This window comes from Hyaloscypha bicolor (genome assembly GCF_002865645.1).
Source record: "Hyaloscypha bicolor E unplaced genomic scaffold K444scaffold_53, whole genome shotgun sequence".
Lineage (NCBI taxonomy): Eukaryota > Fungi > Ascomycota > Leotiomycetes > Helotiales > Hyaloscyphaceae > Hyaloscypha > Hyaloscypha bicolor.
The window spans coordinates 2,085,394-2,101,641 of record NW_020194555.1 but is presented as its reverse complement, the minus strand read 5'-3'; the positions used below and the strand labels follow the sequence as shown (position 1 = coordinate 2,101,641).

General features: G+C 50.1%; 6 protein-coding genes across 6 annotated transcripts; 3 read left to right on the top strand and 3 right to left on the bottom strand.

Annotated features, from left to right (window-relative positions):
- Nucleotides 1–83: 83 nt before the first annotated feature.
- On the top strand, nt 84–1,824 carry K444DRAFT_610622 (putative 60S ribosomal biogenesis protein Nop53). Its single transcript, XM_024879784.1, has 2 exons — nt 84–304; nt 358–1,824. The coding sequence occupies exons 1-2, from the start codon at nt 153–155 to the stop codon at nt 1,526–1,528; spliced, it is 1,323 nt and encodes a 440-aa protein (XP_024739479.1). The 5' UTR covers nt 84–152; the 3' UTR covers nt 1,529–1,824.
- A 314-nt stretch (nt 1,825–2,138) lies between these two features.
- On the bottom strand, nt 2,139–3,433 carry K444DRAFT_345211 (carbohydrate-binding module family 50 protein). The gene is made up of 3 exons (XM_024872058.1): nt 2,357–3,433; nt 2,241–2,308; nt 2,139–2,181 (listed from the first exon to the last, which is right to left on the bottom strand). The coding sequence occupies exons 1-2, from the start codon at nt 3,210–3,212 to the stop codon at nt 2,280–2,282; spliced, it is 885 nt and encodes a 294-aa protein (XP_024739478.1). The 5' UTR covers nt 3,213–3,433; the 3' UTR covers nt 2,139–2,181; nt 2,241–2,279.
- Nucleotides 3,434–8,359: 4,926 nt separating this feature from the next.
- Nucleotides 8,360–9,779, bottom strand: K444DRAFT_345229 (uncharacterized protein). The gene has a single exon (XM_024872059.1). The coding sequence runs from the start codon at nt 9,535–9,537 to the stop codon at nt 8,533–8,535; it is 1,005 nt and encodes a 334-aa protein (XP_024739477.1). The 5' UTR covers nt 9,538–9,779; the 3' UTR covers nt 8,360–8,532.
- A 323-nt stretch (nt 9,780–10,102) lies between these two features.
- Nucleotides 10,103–11,877, bottom strand: K444DRAFT_641859 (uridine kinase; the record flags this gene model as incomplete). The annotated part of the gene is made up of 9 exons (XM_024884675.1): nt 10,103–10,443; nt 10,496–10,638; nt 10,694–10,925; nt 10,969–11,010; nt 11,055–11,168; nt 11,218–11,260; nt 11,316–11,460; nt 11,541–11,668; nt 11,722–11,877. The coding sequence occupies 9 exons, from the start codon at nt 11,875–11,877 to the stop codon at nt 10,103–10,105; spliced, it is 1,344 nt and encodes a 447-aa protein (XP_024739476.1).
- Nucleotides 11,878–12,173: 296 nt separating this feature from the next.
- Nucleotides 12,174–13,698, top strand: K444DRAFT_345128 (uncharacterized protein). Its single transcript, XM_024872057.1, has 5 exons — nt 12,174–12,330; nt 12,379–12,458; nt 12,691–12,886; nt 13,081–13,552; nt 13,616–13,698. The coding sequence occupies exons 1-4, from the start codon at nt 12,328–12,330 to the stop codon at nt 13,543–13,545; spliced, it is 744 nt and encodes a 247-aa protein (XP_024739475.1). The 5' UTR covers nt 12,174–12,327; the 3' UTR covers nt 13,546–13,552; nt 13,616–13,698.
- Nucleotides 13,699–14,138: 440 nt separating this feature from the next.
- Nucleotides 14,139–16,248, top strand: K444DRAFT_627484 (uncharacterized protein; the record flags this gene model as incomplete). Its single annotated transcript, XM_024882804.1, has 2 exons — nt 14,139–16,127; nt 16,240–16,248. The coding sequence occupies 2 exons, from the start codon at nt 14,139–14,141 to the stop codon at nt 16,246–16,248; spliced, it is 1,998 nt and encodes a 665-aa protein (XP_024739474.1).

Here is a 16,248-nt window from a genome sequence, read left to right as displayed (position 1 = left end):
ATGGGCGGGACTCCGCCCCGCCCCACCGAAGATAACGATAAAGCAAAAATTCCAACTTCAAAATATTTTCAAGCCCATTGTACCAAAAAGACCACTAGCCTTCCACAGCCACGCCACGAGTCGTCGTGAACCAGAATCGAGCACCAAAAGTCATGCCTATGATCAAGCCAGCAATTGTGTCGCCGGGAGCACCTCAGCAACATAAGCAGCCTTCGCGAAAAGGCAAGAAAGCCTGGAGGAAAAATGTCGACGTTACAGAGATCCAGGAGGGGCTCGAGGAAGTGCGGGACGAATTGATCAAAGGGTATGAACTCAAACACCCCCCTACTCAATGGCGGTGCTGAACAGGCTCTGTAGAGGTGTAATTGTCGAAAAAGATTCTGCAGACCTCTTTACCCTCGACCTCGCTGGCGACGCTTCGATACAGAAGAAATATCTGAAAGGCTCCAAGCCCCTCAAAGCCGACGAGATCATTGCCCAGCGCTCTGCCATACCGGCGGTATCACAGAAAAAGCGAGCTGGCGACAAGACTACAGATGGCGTCATTCAACCCAAGCGTCAAAGGACAAGTTACGTCTCTCATAAGGAACTTACTCGACTGCGAAACATTGCCAATGGACGCCAAAGCGACGCATTAGTTGAAGTCACAGAAGCAAGCTACGATCCCTGGGATGTACAGAAGGATGTTGAAGAAGCTACTCAAGATCCGAGATTCTCCTTCCTCGAGAAGACTAAAAAGAAAGTTGCACCTGCCACCTTGAAACATAAACCCATTTCGTTAGCGGCCAATGGGAGGGATATCCCGGCAGTCAAGAAGCCTGAAGGAGGATACAGCTATAACCCAGTTTTCACCGATTATGAGGAGCGACTTATCACAGAGGGAGAGAAGGAATTAGCAGCCGAACAAAAACGTCTTGATGTTGCGGAAGCCGAGCGGGTAAGGCTCGAAGCAGCTGCGAAGTCTGCAGCCGAGGCTGAAGCTGCTGAAGCGAAGGCGGATTTATCCGAATGGGAGGAAGATTCTGCATGGGAAGGGTTTGAGAGCGGAGCCGAAGATGTGAGATTGAATGCCAAGAGACCAGAGAGAAAAACGCAAGCACAGCGGAACCGGATCAAACGCAGGAAGGAGGAAGAACGAAAGGCAAAAATGGCAGCGCATATCAAGAAGAAAAATGAGCAAGCCGCCCTTGCCAAGAAAATCGCTAAGGATTTGTCAGAGAAGGATAAATTACGAAAATCAGTAGTGGCCGATGAGGCTGAAAACAGCAGCGAGGATGACAATCTTGAGCTACGAAGGAGGAAATTGGGCAAAGTTGCATTGCCGGAGAAGGATCTGGAGCTAGTCCTGCCAGATGAGTTACAGGAGTCTCTGAGATTATTGAAGCCAGAAGGCAACTTGATGAAGGATAGGTACAGGAGTTTGCTGGTCAGAGGCAAAGTCGAGAGCCGCAGACCGATCAGCTTTGCGAAGAAAGCAAAGAGAAAGGCAACGGAGAAGTGGACACATAAAGATTTCATGCTGCACTAGCGCCGGTCAGTCAAGTATTCGCGGATGCGCGTCATGTAAATGTTGGCAGGACAATGTTCGTTTTACACATCACTGGCCGAGTTGTTGAGGCGTTGCCACACATGCATTGAAAAGACATCAATGACATCGCAAGATACGACAGGGCTGACCTTCGGGTATCACAACAGGGGATTCCAATCAATACTCTTTCTCTCGCACAGACACCAATATTATCACACTTTTATGTCTCTCATCTTGTAAACGCTGTCACGATAGCAGATCAAAGCCAAATTAAGTAATGAATATCTCTATTTTGTAACAAAAATAATCTTTAAAATGCCATGTTCCATCCATGTTGCATGGCAAGTGCATGCTAGTCACGTGTGTCGTCCTCACATAATCTTGTTCACTATATTAAGCTCTAGCCCTCCACTCCACGCCTCTCTTCCTTCGATATCTCAATTATATTACATAGAGCGGCATTTACTGCAACAATCCATTATGAGAAATCTATATTACTTAATTAAAAATTACATCTCTATTTTGTAATAAAAACAATCTTCAAAGTACCATATTCCATCCATTATGAGAAATCTATATTATCTAATTAAACTTTACAAATCTTAAGAACTTTACATTTTATGTAAGACAATCTCGCTCTTTTCAACGCTGGGCTGTTGAGTTAGCCTGGTCTCGGTAAAGAAAGGGGTAAGATTAAGCGAATACGACTTACATTTTCACAACCTGTGCATTGAAATCCCACACTGCGAATTTAGACACGACGGAAAAGCTTACGGCTTGCTGTACGACTTGTTAGCATTCTAAAAAGAGGTCAGCGAGCCGACTCGCCATTCCCAACCCACGAATTATTCTCAACAGTTCCCTCGGAGCCAGCCAAAGCGGGCGCCCTTGCAACAATTGGGGTAGCTGTTGGTCCAACCTCAACTGTGGTCGTAAAAAGCTTTGGAGCTGCCGTGACCATCGCAAACTTAGCACCAGTCAAGGCAGTTGCAGCTTGGCCATCCATCTCACATGTTGGGCAAGAGTTCGCGGATGTGAGATTACCTTGAACAGGCAAGTACATGGAAACATTCACGACTTGTTTCGGATAGATGAGGTTCTTGTCCTTGATCAAAAGATTGGCTGCTTCAGCGGAAGGTAGGGTGAGGCCCCACTTGTCTGCTATCGAGTAAAGAGAGTCTCCGGGCTCGACAGTCGTACAGAAAGGATCGCCGAGTCCTTTGGCGGGAACCTTAATCATTTGGCCGGGGAAGATGAGATCAGGATTTTCGATCTGTTCGTTCAACGCTACAATGGCAGAGAGAGTAACGTTGTAGACCTTTGCAATTGCATCCAAGTAATCACCTTCAGCAATCGCAAGTAGTGTATCGCCAGATTTGACCGAATGCTTCGTTGCGGGTGGAAGACGCGCGTTGTGATTGAAAGTGGATCTTTCCAAGTCGGCTCCTTGGTCGAATGTCAAGTAGTGAAGTTGTTGATCAAATCCACTCACGTAGCAATTGCAAGAGGCAGCCACCTGGACAATTGCGCAACCATTATCACTGTATACCCTGTAGTAAAAGAAATCGCCAGTTCCAGGATGGTAATAGTTAATACTCCTATCGTTGAAACCGCTTTGGATTTCGAACGGTACATTGGCGTTGATCTCGCGTGCTTGTGCCATTCTATCAGCTCCCGATGTCATGGAGTTACCAGTAGGATCGAACACGGAGCCATCATAGAAGTTGAAGATCTCGGAAATAGTTGGCGCAAAAGTAAGCCCGTTATGGTTTGTTGGAGGTGCCGGGCGTCCCTGGCCGCCTCCTTTGCCAGGGGTTGAAAGCTGGGGTGGTTGCTGTTGAGCTGGCGGCGCATGATTGCCTCCCTTGCTGGCTGTTGGCGGTTCAGATTCTTGTCCATTGTTCTATGCTCCGGGCTGAGGTGGTAATTCTATGGGTTGGTGTTCTAGCCCCTACTTTTGCGGCTTGGGAATCTCTTTGATCGAGCCAGGGGAGCTTGGTTGCCCTTGAGTATTTCCCTCTCGGTTCTCGGGAGTATTCGATGGTGATTTCGACTGATCAGTACCAAATTGGCCCTTTCCATTACTAGTCTCGTCCGGTGTTGAAGAACCCCCATTAACCCCGTTATTTAATCCAGCGCCTGGTTTGTCCGACTCGGGGTGTTGTCTATTCTTTGGCGAGGAAGGAGGCTGTTCAGGACGTGGTTGTCCGTCGACTGGAACCGTTGAGCCTTGGCCTTGCTGTTCCTGGCCTGGCTCGTAGTTAGGCCAGGAGGATGGTTGATTAGAATTTGGAGTCGTTGTGCTTTGGCCTTGCTGTTCCTGACCGACCCCGTTATTTGGTAACGAGGGAGGTTGGTTAGGACTAGGCTGTCCGTTGCCTGGATTCGTCGAACCTTGGCCCTGGTTTCCTTGACCGGGTTGATTCGGACCTGAGTGTCCATTTCCCGGAATTGTCGAGTTTTGGCCATGTCCTCCTTCACTTGGCGGAATTTTGAAGAGAGGTTCTGCATTATTGTACCCTCCTGTGTTGGCAGGAGCGACAGGTACTACGGGGCCGGACGAGCCAGTACTTGGTTGAGCGGCAGAAGCAGGGGTGCTCATCTGAGCAGAACTCGATTGTCCAGGCACACGTTGAGTTCCGGATGAAGGCAGCGTGTCGATTTGGGCACTCTCAACGGGCGTGGGCGATCCAGGTGTGGATTGTGACTGCTTGGAGTGGCTCTCAATTGGCAGTGCTTGACTTGCTGTGAAGGTGAATGATTCGCCTCGAGAACCACCTTCACCCGGGGCCTGCGTCACACCGGGATGCTTCGTAGCATCAGAAGACTGGGGCTGAGTCGGTGTGGTCTCGGGAAGTTGTCCTTCGGATTTGTGAGAGCTACTTTCAGGTGGGGGGGTCGTAGTCGTCAACTGACCAGATTGCTGCGCTCCAGATTCATTGGTGCTTGAAGGCTGTATCTTGTCTGTTCGAGTTCCGGCCTTGGCGATGCTCGAGGAGTCCGTAGGGCGAATACCATCTGTCGAGATTGCGGGTTCCACCTCAGTTGCCTGCTTACTTGCGGTATTAACCGAAACGGTGGCTTGGGGTGTCTCCGGCGAGACGTTAGAGAGCGCCGTATTCGGTGCAATTGATTCCGCTCCCTTCGAGGTCTCCATTTCCTGACCGACGATGCCCCACCCACGGAGGTGACCTCACCCGATGACAATGCCGGCGACAGGCTACTTGGAGTAGATGCAGAAGGCATCGTACGCCTTGATTCGGCCAACGGCTCGGCTGTGGAAGAAATCTCATTGGTCAAATCTGACTTCGTTAGCAGGCTGCTGGTGCTGCTCTTCTGCGGCTCTTCAGTGTTTATGTCATTGGAGGGGAGACGGCTTGTCTCATCAATGGACGTAGGGTAAGGGGTTGCCATGTTGAGTGGTCTAGATTCCGGAATAGTAGGTCTGGAAGTCTGCGAAGTAAGCATGCTCTCGCTCGGACTTGAGACTTGCAAGATGCGCGTGCTCTCTTCACTCACCCCGGAATTCGCCATCTCGCTTGCCTTTGAGTTTAGAGAAGATTCGATCTTATTTGGTGACTGCGACTGCGTACTAGAAACCGTCCTGTCTGGGGTGGGCGTTGAGCCAACTGGGTTCTCATTTGGGGTCTTGTCGTGCGAGGTGTATGCGGATGACTGGCTCATGAGACGCTCCTCGGTTAACATTGGTGCTGCTGCAGTCTGGCCTCCAGAGATAATCATCTTTCCAGAGGATGCTGGAGACTGGGTAGTTCCGGATTGTGACGCCCTGGGCATCATGAACTCCTGGTAAGAGGTGATCACTGCTACTGAGGATGAAGCATCGACACCCTTAGTTACCTGGGAAGGGCTGACAACAGACCCCTGAGTCTCAGAGGCAGAAGAAGATGATCCAATGCTCGACAAGGTCAAGGATGGGGATGTCTCAGGAGTGGTAGTAGCAGTAAGAACCGTGGAACCAACCGGCTGGCTCATCTTGGCGTCGTTGGGCGGGCTGCTTGGTTTTGTCATTGCAGTTTCCATTGCGCCAGATCCCAATGGGCTAGAGCTGGATGATGGAGTATTGGCTCCAGTATAAGTGGAGTGCATGGAGTTAGCCGAGGCAGACTCAGATGCAGACTCTCCTCCCATTTCTGACAGCTGGGTAGTGGTCAAAGCAGGCTTGACTGTCTGGCTTCCACTGGCGTCGGTTGAAGCAAGGGCGGTGGTTATTGTCTGGGAAGTTGTAAGAGGCGGCAGGCTTGCCAACGAGGTGGTGGCGCTGGTCAGTGTCTGGGTTTGAGCCTCGCATGATTGAGATGATGCGGAAGATGTCATGGCAGCAGTCTCAGTCGCCGTCATCTGCCCTTCAGCGGGTAGCTGCACCAGGGATCTAGTAGGACTCCTTTCGGCAGAGGATGGCGAGCCTAATGCAGACGTGATCTGACTGTTTAGCATGCTGCTCGTCATGGCGGGAAAGGTAGACTTAGTAGCCACCGAGCTCTGCATGGAGGGTGCACTCGAAGCTTGGCTTGAAGAGACAAAAGAGTTGAAACCGGTACTGCTAGCAGCTGGAAGTGATCCCACAGAAATCGGACTTTCAAGAGACTCAGAAGCCTTTGGAGTCTCCGGCGTGTTAGGAGACTCTGGTGTCTTGGAAGAGGGGGACTCCGATGCCATTGGGGTTTTTGATGTCTTTGCAGTTTCTGATGCCCTGGGGGACCCTGTGACCTTGGGAGAATCTGATGCCTTTGTGGTTCCCGAAGTCTTAGAAGACCCTGCTACCGCTAGAGACTGGGATGGCGTATAACTCAAAGTTGGTTCGGCATTACCTATTGAAGATAGAGATGCTTGGCCTAAGTCAGATGAGTGTATACTGGGAGTACTCGAAGTGGTATCAGAGGCGCCTCCGAAGGTCGATGACTGAGATGCGGCCCCTGGTGCGGAAGAAACTTGGCTCGTTGATGCCTGTGGTGAAACTCCGCTCAGAGTATCACCTCCCTTGCTACTGGACGGCATGTCGGGTGTAGCACCAGTTTCTGCGAAGGTAGTGGGAGAGCGCGAAACTTCTTGATTTCTACTCGAAGTACGACGTGTCGAGGACGCCGGAGCATTGGTTTCTGCAGAGCTCGCCAGACCGGTCCGTGAGACTGCTCGTGAAGATGATCTATAAGATGAGATTCCGATGTAGGACTTTGTTTTGATTTGGGTGAGAGAATTAGTCGGTTGGACGTTCGTGGAGCTCGATAGTCGTGACATTTCTTCCGAGACAGGAGTTGAAAATACGATTTCGGGTGAGTTTGATCCTGCTGGGTAGCTTGGTGCTCGTGAAATGGAGGACATTCGGGTTCTGCCAGCGGCCAACATGCTTGACTGTTTGGGCGATGGTGAGACCGTTGTGAGAACACTACTCAGACTTTCAGATGACCTGATCTCGCTATATGAATTATAAACCACCGTTAGTATTTCCTTGCTAGTTGACGCGATCATCGATGATCGCTGCTGTATTGATGTTGAGATGGTTGGGGCGTCGGTTTTCTCGGTTTTCCTGGAATTCAATCGATCGGAATACGTTGAGCTAGATTGGCGAACAGTTTCAGAGGAAAGAGACAGTGACCTTGTTGGTATTATTTGAGTTGTTCCAAATGACGAGCCTTGAGAATCTCCATGAGACAATTTGGTCGTGCTCAAACGCCGAAGCTGGCTTGTCGACACATCAGATTCAGAAACAGCGGATCGACTTTGTGAGAGAAACCTCGTTGATAAATCACTCTCCTGATGCTTGATGAAGCTGGATTGGCGTCGAGACATTGCAGAACGCATACTCTCAGCTCCGTTCAACGAGGCAGCTTGGGTTGACCTCGAGGATCCCGGGGTCGAGCCTAGAGATGTCGGGCCTTTTACAGAGGTCAGAAGGCTAGATTGAACGGGCAATAATGTGGTCTGGGCTCTCACGGAGCTGATGTTGCTCGAAAGCCCAGATAGGCGTTTAGTGAGGCTTTGAATATTTGGAGGAAGCAGATTGGTTTGCGAAGAGCCTTCATATGAAGCCCTCGATGTAGGAGTAGCATGGCTGGAGGACCGGGTTGCACTATCTTGCTCTCCGCGCTTGGTTCTGCTTTCCATAGCGGGTGAACTCCTCTCGGTTGGGGAAGAGATAGTTTTGCTGAAAGACGGAGTTGCGCTCTTATATATGCCGCTGTTACTGCTGGTGCCCATTCGCACCACTGAGGAGCCCGCTTGTGAACCTGGCCACGAGGAAGCGAATGCGTTGGTAGAGGTCATTGTACTGCCAAAGTTGCCTCCTGCGATGTTGCTCATACCATTTCGCGCAGTAGATGATGCCAAGTCGGCCGAGGCCCGTGGGGAAAATTGCGAAGCGCTGTTGACACCGGAGTAATGGGGTCGTGAGGTTTCAATGGAGGTCCGAGGGCTCTCTGCTGTTCTAGACGAGCCCAAGGACTTTCGCGTATGAGAAGTTGCAGCATCAGATGGAAGAGAAGCCACGCCAAGAGACCCCTGTGTTGTCTGTCTCAAAAGCGAGGAAAGGAGCGACTGCCGCTCTGGTGTGTTTGTAGCGCTTCCAAGCTTTGATGAAAATTTCCCAGACATCGGGGAAGGCTTTTCTTGTCCTGTTGGCAAAGCGGTGGAAACTTGCTTCGCTATAGAGGTCAATTTGGGCGATACTCCTGGTATGTTTGTTCCACTGACCATTTCAGAGCTTATAGAGTTCAGAATTTGGGAGTGCCGGGGCTTGCCAGTTGGTTGTAATGACTGCAGCTGTGAATTTGCGGACAGCAAGGTGGACGCCCTGCCGGGTAAATTGGTTGGGGCGCTGAATTCAGAGCTACTTCCCCCTGACAGCGAGGAGAAATTTGGTCCACTTCCTGGTCCAGAGGCAGATGGCTTGCCTTGGGCTGATGGAACTTTCTGGCTTCCCGAGATTGGCGATGCTTTTGGCAGTTCGCGGGTGCGCGTAGATTCTCCTGCTTTCAAGATTCCTGATCTCAACCGACTTGAAATCGAGGAGGGTTCTGGCCCTTGGCTTGAAGCCAAGGTAGGAAGTTTCCCAGAGATGATAGAAGCCTTTGAGGACTCAGGTACAGATCTAGACGAGATGGGCCACGCCCCGGGCACTTTGGAGGATGAGGTCGAATATCTATGGCTGGCGGATTGTTCGAATGAACGTCGTGATGCATCTTCGTTTCTAGACTTTGCGGAAGCGGACTGAGAATGGCCACCGGGGCCTCCTGGTGCTGAGCTTTCTTGAACACGATGATCGCCAGTCTGATAGCGATTATTACCAGCCTTGAAAGAGCTGGTGGGGTTCGAGCCCTGTTTCCCTTCTTGCACATCAAACATGACACGATTCTCGATGGAGCGGGCTTGGTTGTATTGCGACTGGTGTCTTGATCCTTAAGTGTTGATGCTCCGACAAGTCCTGTTGAAACCGGGGGTTGGCCTTCTGACTGAGCGGTGCCGGCTTTAGTGATTGTGGGAGAAGATTGACCCGCTTGGGAGGGGCTTCCGCCGCCATCGTACTGCGAGTTCCCATTCAGACCGTTTGAAGGGCGGCCAGCAGGAACCGTTTGGTTTTTGGAAGGAGGGGGATTCGAAGAGGAATGGCCTACAGCACTGATAGGGCCGGAAACAGTGGTGTAAGAGGCAGACCCGGATTTGAGGCCATCGAAGACAACTGAAGGACCAGCTGCGTTTGATGGTCGTGCGTGGGCTTGTTGGTTATTGCTTGTAAGAGGGGTTTTCTGGCCGTCTGGTTGGGAAGTGGTGTGGTCGTTGGAACCGCGAAACCGACCCCTGAAAAGGTTGCCTGCTCCTGAGGATGAAGATTCCTGTACCCGAGCGGCAGATGTAGTTGGCTCGGGGTTGCTGTGGCTGCTCGGTTGCTCCTCCGGGCCAATGTTAAAAGCCAGGTTGAAGGAAAACTGGGGTCGTGCTGCAACATTCGAAGCGCCCAGAGCGAGTGCTATCAGCACACCTCGGGAGAGGTGCATCTTGAACCTTGTTCTCAATTCGCGGCGGAGTGATCTCTTCAAAGTGTTGAATTTGCAGGAGATCACGGGGTCGTGAGGTTCTGTTAATGGATGGGAGAGAAGAAAAGAGGCAACAGGGAAATTTCCACTCGAAAACGTTGACAAGCAGATTCGCGCATGTTGTCGAAAGCGAGAGACTACCTACGCAATGCCCTAAGTCCGAGACATGTTGAGGCCTCTCTGTCTTACTCGAAACGCTATTGATGATGAGCGGGACCCATCTGACAGCCACTCTAAATGCGGCGGTCCCATAACGACCCCTATTTGTGGCGTCGAGGGCATCACTTTTATATCATCAACCCAGGTGTCGAAATTTCCCTCTATCTGTGTTTAGATTGATGTGCACGTCTTGGTTTGGCCAGCAAAGTTCTCCATACAGTCGTCTCGATTCGCCGGCAACACATCTAGTGTTCCTCATCTCCAGGTATCGACCTTGGAGGCCAGAATGAGTAGCTTAGACCTAGATTTCTCCAAGTGCTTCAAGCACGGCTTCATGTTCTGCATCTCAATAGTGACCCTCGTTGGCTCAACAACCAAAGTATCGTTTTTCAATCCAGCGCTCCTCAAAATCAGCTACAATCGTGCACACCACGACCTTGACACTGGGAAACACTTTTGTTAGCCTATTCAGAGCCAATCTTCCGGCGAAGTAGGTGACGAAAACGATCTTCTCTTCGTCAACACCATGGTCGCGGAGAACCTGGACTGCCATTAAAGCTGCACCGCCACTCGACATCTGTGGGTCGAGGATCAACACGCTATCGTGTGTCTCGATATTCTCCGGGAGCTTGAGATAATGTAGCTCCGGTTCGCCAGTTCGCACATTGGATTGGATTAGTAGACGTCCGGTTCGACAGTCTGGTAGAACTGTGGTTAATGTTAGAATGAGGTCACAGAAAAGATGGATCTAATTTTGGACCTCGCTTTAGTCCAGTCTCGAAGACCGACCCTGCCCTAAGAATGACAACTGCGCTAGTCTCTCCAATCGGGGCCAAGCCGTGGTATTGGGTCCCAACCGGAGTCAGGACAGTCGCTTCTTTGAAGTAGACATTATTCATGGCACTTTGCATAATTAGCATAAGCCTTCAACGTTCCAGACCATAGTTCATGCACGCACTGCTCAACCAATAAAGTGGCCAACCTATCGAAATAAAAGATGAAGTCTTCGGCCGATGTGTCAGTGTCTTGGATGATCGTATTCATTCCTCGAAGCTGGGAAGTCTGTTCCAGGAGGGTGACGGTCTCAGAGAGAGGGTCGTCTTCGGAACTTTGACCCAATTTCTTGAGCTCGGCTCGGTGAGCCTTGGATTTCTCTATCAATTTTCTCTCGATGTATTGGATCACCATCGCTTATTTTGTCAGCTATTGTTCCAGTAAATCCATAGCACTTACTAATTGCGACTCTGTTCTCCACACCCCTTGGTACAATGATATCTTCACTCATTAGACATGATTAAAATGCTAGAGGACGGACCTACCCGCGACCTTCCTCTGAGGCTCGACATATCTTTCAAAATTGGGCTTCACAAATGCAAACCACTGCTTAATGCAGCCCTCAATATCTCTGCCACGCTCCTCCACATCTCTGAGAACTGCAAGACGGGTTAACGTTGGGAATGAGGCAAGAAGACTACAGCCTACTTCTTCTTGAGAGACAAGTGTCTGCATCTGCTTCACAAAATATCTGAGCTCCAAGTCAATACCCGATTTGATATCAATTCAGTTGAAACAGTGGATACCTTCATGTCTAAAAGATGAAGAACTCTGGGGTCGTATAGAGCGAGGATTCCTTCCAGAATCAACACGTGAGGGGAGTAGATAGATGTGGTCTCCTTTTCTCTGGCGTGTTTGGCAAACGAGTAAATTGGAATTTCGGCTCTCCTTCTATCGAGAGAATGAGTGTCCGTCTCAGATCACCGGGAAGGGTTTGCAAAGATATATTTGTTCGGAGCAGGCGAACATACCCAGCTTTCAGATCACGTAGCCTGTCGACGAGAACATCAAAATCTATGGCGTCTGGGGAATCGAAATCGTATTCATTATTGAATGCTCGCTTCGATGCTTCTACATCCAGGGTTTTGTAGAATGAGTCCTGTGACAAGTTTCAGTGCTAAGGTGAGGAGTTATCGATGCCACGTTCCGTACCATTGACAGAATGACTACCCAAGGAAGGTTCAATTTAGAGACGATGGCGTGAGATAGCGTTGATTTACCCGATCCCGAGCTTCCAGCAATTCCAATTATGCTAACATCGGCCCATGGTGGTGAGTAATGAGCCCGTTTGCTCAGAGTATCTGCCATATTATCCAATGTAGGGCTTTACAAAGAGGGGACCCGCGACTCGGGAACGCGGAGGAGCCACAGCTGGAGCATGTAAGCTGTCCGGATGACTGGTGAAATATGTGGATCAGATCATGTTGCAAGAGGAGCGAAAACAACGGTAAATCGTGAATCTTAACCTTCGTGCTTGGCCTTTTGCTCGGGGGCGGTTGGTTTGAGGTCTCGTGTCATACCGTCACGTGAAAGAGAGCCAGTGTCGTCCCAACTAGGCTTAGACTTTCCACAAGACTACCCTGCAGCTGAGCTTGAAATTTGCAACGCCGTCAACCTCCATTATTCTTCATCCTCCACAAACATTCATCCATACGAGATTGCGCAGTGCTGGACACTCCAGCCTTCTGCACAACCGAGCCCCTTTACGACATATGGAGACTAGACACAGGTAGTCTAGTAGTCATCCTCGTTGCAAGAATGGTCCGTTCGAGATCCGAATCATCATGGCTTCGAGGCTGACTGTCTCAGGCTTCTTCCACAGCGTCGACCGCCACCCCTGTGCGGCATACTTTCGAGAGACGGGTTGAGGATGTCAAGCCGCTGAAAGGGTATGGATATCCGATCCCCAAAGCACGTCCTCCCACGAGTCCGTCCTTCCCCCGACCAAGCTCTAGGCAAGCTCTACATGATGACCTTTTATCAACTGGGAATCTCTCCTAAAAATTACGCATGCGGAGAATTTATTTAGTTGTCATTTCTGATTCGCCGACTACACACTCGTACAATAGCATTATGTGGAGCTCAAGCAAAGACCCGAGCTGACTGAGGCTACCTTGTTAGTGACATCAATGCTCTTATTCTCGACTACCTTACCACTGAAGGGTATCCCTCTGCCGCTGCAAAATTTTCCAAAGAAGCGAATCTCCGCCCGCAACAGGAAGAAGAGTCCGTGAAGGCTCGCCGGCAGATCCAACACTCCATCCACTCTGGGAACATTCAAGAAGCTGTCGATGCACTGAACGAGCTAGAACCTCAGGTTAGTAGTTTGGAGGTTTCTTCTATTGCCCCTTCTTGCTATGATTAGACACGAGTTTCATGCACCACTCATATAGCCTTCGGGTCGGTGATGAGAAAAAGTACCAACTTCAGTCCTCAGTATGAGCAACATACCATTACCCATAATATGTGTATCGTCTTGTATGTCATTACGTATTGACACTTCTACGATAGGTTCTTGATAGCAACCCCTCCTTACACTTCGCCCTTCTTCGACTTCAACTGGTCGAGCTCATCCGCACATGCAATGCAACACCCGGCGGTGATATTACCCCGGCGCTGAACTTTGCAACAGCACAGCTGGCTCCGAGGGCACCTACAAATAAGGAGTTCATGGAAGATTTGGAGAGAACAATGGCGCTGCTCGTATTCCCTTCGGATAGCCTCGAGCCCCCTCTTGCTGCATTGTTACAGCCTGGGCTCCGCCAATCTGTAGCGGATAGAGTCAACAAAGCAATACTAGCCTGCCAAAATCAACGACGTGATGCTGCAATCAGAAGTCTTGTTCGCCTGCGAGCGTGGGCGGAGAACACGGCACGAGAAGCGAAGAGGGATCTCCCCGCCACGATCGAGTTGGGGCTGGATGGAGATGAGAGACACGAAGCTCATGAGAACGGGCATGAGCCAATGATTACATGAAATGAGAGAAACTGCATCGCGGCGTTGGATCTACATCGCAATGGGGCGGGGTTTGGCGTCGGATGATTTGGTGTAGGGCATTCATGGGAAGTTTTTAGGGGGGACTTTCTCTCGGGATGCTTGGGCTTGGGCTTTGGGACAACGGCGGGCATGGGAAGGTGTTCTTTGGTGGTTCAATGGAGCTTAGATGGAGAATGGTGGCGTCTTTATAAACTCTAGGACCACTCGGTACTTCGATCCGCTTAGTAATTCCCAGCTATAATATTTGATCCCTTGTAACCTTGAAGCTTTGTGTGTATGGCTGGAAGTTGGTTGCATTTGTGAGCACACTGCAGGCAAAGAATATTTTTTCTCCTGTGGGGCGCTACACTTTCCGTTTGTTCCGCCCTCAGCCTCCAAAGCTCGAACATACGTCAGATACTGTACGATGATAAGGAGCTACGAGCACTCCTCCACAGCTCAACAATACTCTTTGTGACAACGACTCAAGACATCCCTCTGCTCAACACCAAAAAATTCTCAGCACTCACTGCGAATATGGTTAAAGCCTCGTAAACATTCGCAATCGCCGGGAATTCGATCAATTGGAAGCTATGTTGCAGCAACCTGCGGCGTGCGCAGCACGAGTTTGCCTGGGAGGCAATCTTTCTCGCAGATGCGCAATTCCTGTGTGGAAGCAAACATGTCTGATCTATCGATTCCCGAATCTGCGGTCACTTCACTCCGGTCCAGATCTCCAGAAGAGCATACCCGCAGGCCGCAGAGCGTCGTTGCGACAGCTTCTTTTCACCCACCAAGCTCGTTCCGTGTCCGGAAAACCTCTGCCGCAAAGACGATCTTGGATCCTTAACTTTGTCTATCGATCAGCAACGTGGCTGGGAGGGTCAATACTCTTCATCGGAATCGGCGTGGTTGGGTTCTTTCTCTACGATGCGTCTACCTACCGAGAGGACCTATCCTTTAGGGACATTCAAGTGTCCGAGAGAGCACTACGCCCACGAACTGGCGGCCCGAAAAACCTCCCAATTGCAGAGGTACAGATCGACGATGACGACTGTTCGGAAATGAAAAGCCAGAAAGACAAGCCGAAATTGGTGATTCTTGGAGGTGGATGGGGCAGCGTTGCTCTCTTGAAAACACTCAACCCAGATGAATACCACGTTACCTTGGTATCGCCGACCAACTACTTCCTGTTTACGCCAATGCTACCTTCAGCTACAGTTGGAACTTTAGAATTCAGGTCTTTGGTGGAACCGATCAGGCGGATTGTCACTAGGGTCAAGGGGCATTTCATCAGGGCTTCAGCAGAGAATGTTGAGTTCTCCGAGAAGTTGGTCGAGCTATCCCAGAAAGACAACAATGGGAACGAAGTGCGTTTCTATCTGCCATATGACAAGCTAGTTATTGCGGTCGGGTCAACAACGAATCCCCACGGAGTCAAGGGATTGGAGCATTGTCATTTCTTGAAGGACATTGATGATGCTCAGAAGATTAGGAACCACATTCTCACCAATTTAGAATATGCTTGTCTACCAACGACACCCGATGATGAGAGAAAGCGACTTCTTTCCTTTGTTGTTAGCGGTGGTGGACCCACAGGAGTTGAATTTGCTGCGGAATTATTCGATCTTCTTAATGAGGATCTGACTGCACACTTCCCCAAGCTTCTCCGCAATGAGATCTCAGTGCATCTTATTCAGAGCCGAGGACACATCTTAAATACCTACGACGAGGCAGTCTCGAAGTATGCAGAAGAACGTTTTTCCCGGGATCAAGTCGAGGTCCTCACAAATTCCAGAGTTAAGGAGGTTCAAGCAGACAAGATTCTCTTTACCCAGAAGGATGAAAATGGTGAAACTATTACTAAAGAACTACCCATGGGATTCTGCCTTTGGTCTACAGGAGTCTCGCAAACAGAATTTTGCCAAAAAGTGTCTGCAGCCCTGGGGTCTGCACAGACTAATCGCCATGCTCTCGAAACCGACACTCATCTTCGGTTGAACGGTACACCTTTAGGGGACGTATACGCCATCGGTGACTGTTCTACCGTCCAGAACAATGTCGCCGACCATCTTGTGACCTTCCTGCGCACACTGGCGTGGGAAAAGGGAAAGGATCCAGAGACCATGCACATCACCTTTGGAGAGTGGCGAGAAGTGGCCCAAAAAGTCCGAAAGCGGTTTCCACAAGCTGCAGACCATTTAAAGCGACTCGACAAGCTATTTGCTGCCTATGACAAGGACCAATCTGGGACTTTAGACTTTGGGGAGTTGCGCGAACTCCTGATGCAGATTGATAGCAAGCTCACGTCGCTACCCGCCACTGCACAGCGTGCCCATCAACAGGGCCAGTACCTCGGGCATAAATTCAACAAGGTGGCGAGAGCGGCTCCAGGTCTAAGAGTCAATGATGTACGGGATGGCGATTTAGATGAAGCTGTGTATAAAGCCTTTGAGTATCATCATCTGGGAAGCTTAGCTTACATTGGTAATTCGGCGGTCTTTGATCTCGGTAATGGGTGGAACTTGGCTGGTGGACTATGGGCTGTTTATGCGTGGAGAAGTGTGTATTTTGCGCAGAGTGTAAGTTTGAGGACGAGGATATTGTTGGCAATGGACTGGGCTAAGAGGGCTTTGTTTGGAAGAGGTGAGGTTGCCGGTCTTCGTTGTAGAAAGTGTGCTAACGTTTTGCTAGATCTTATGA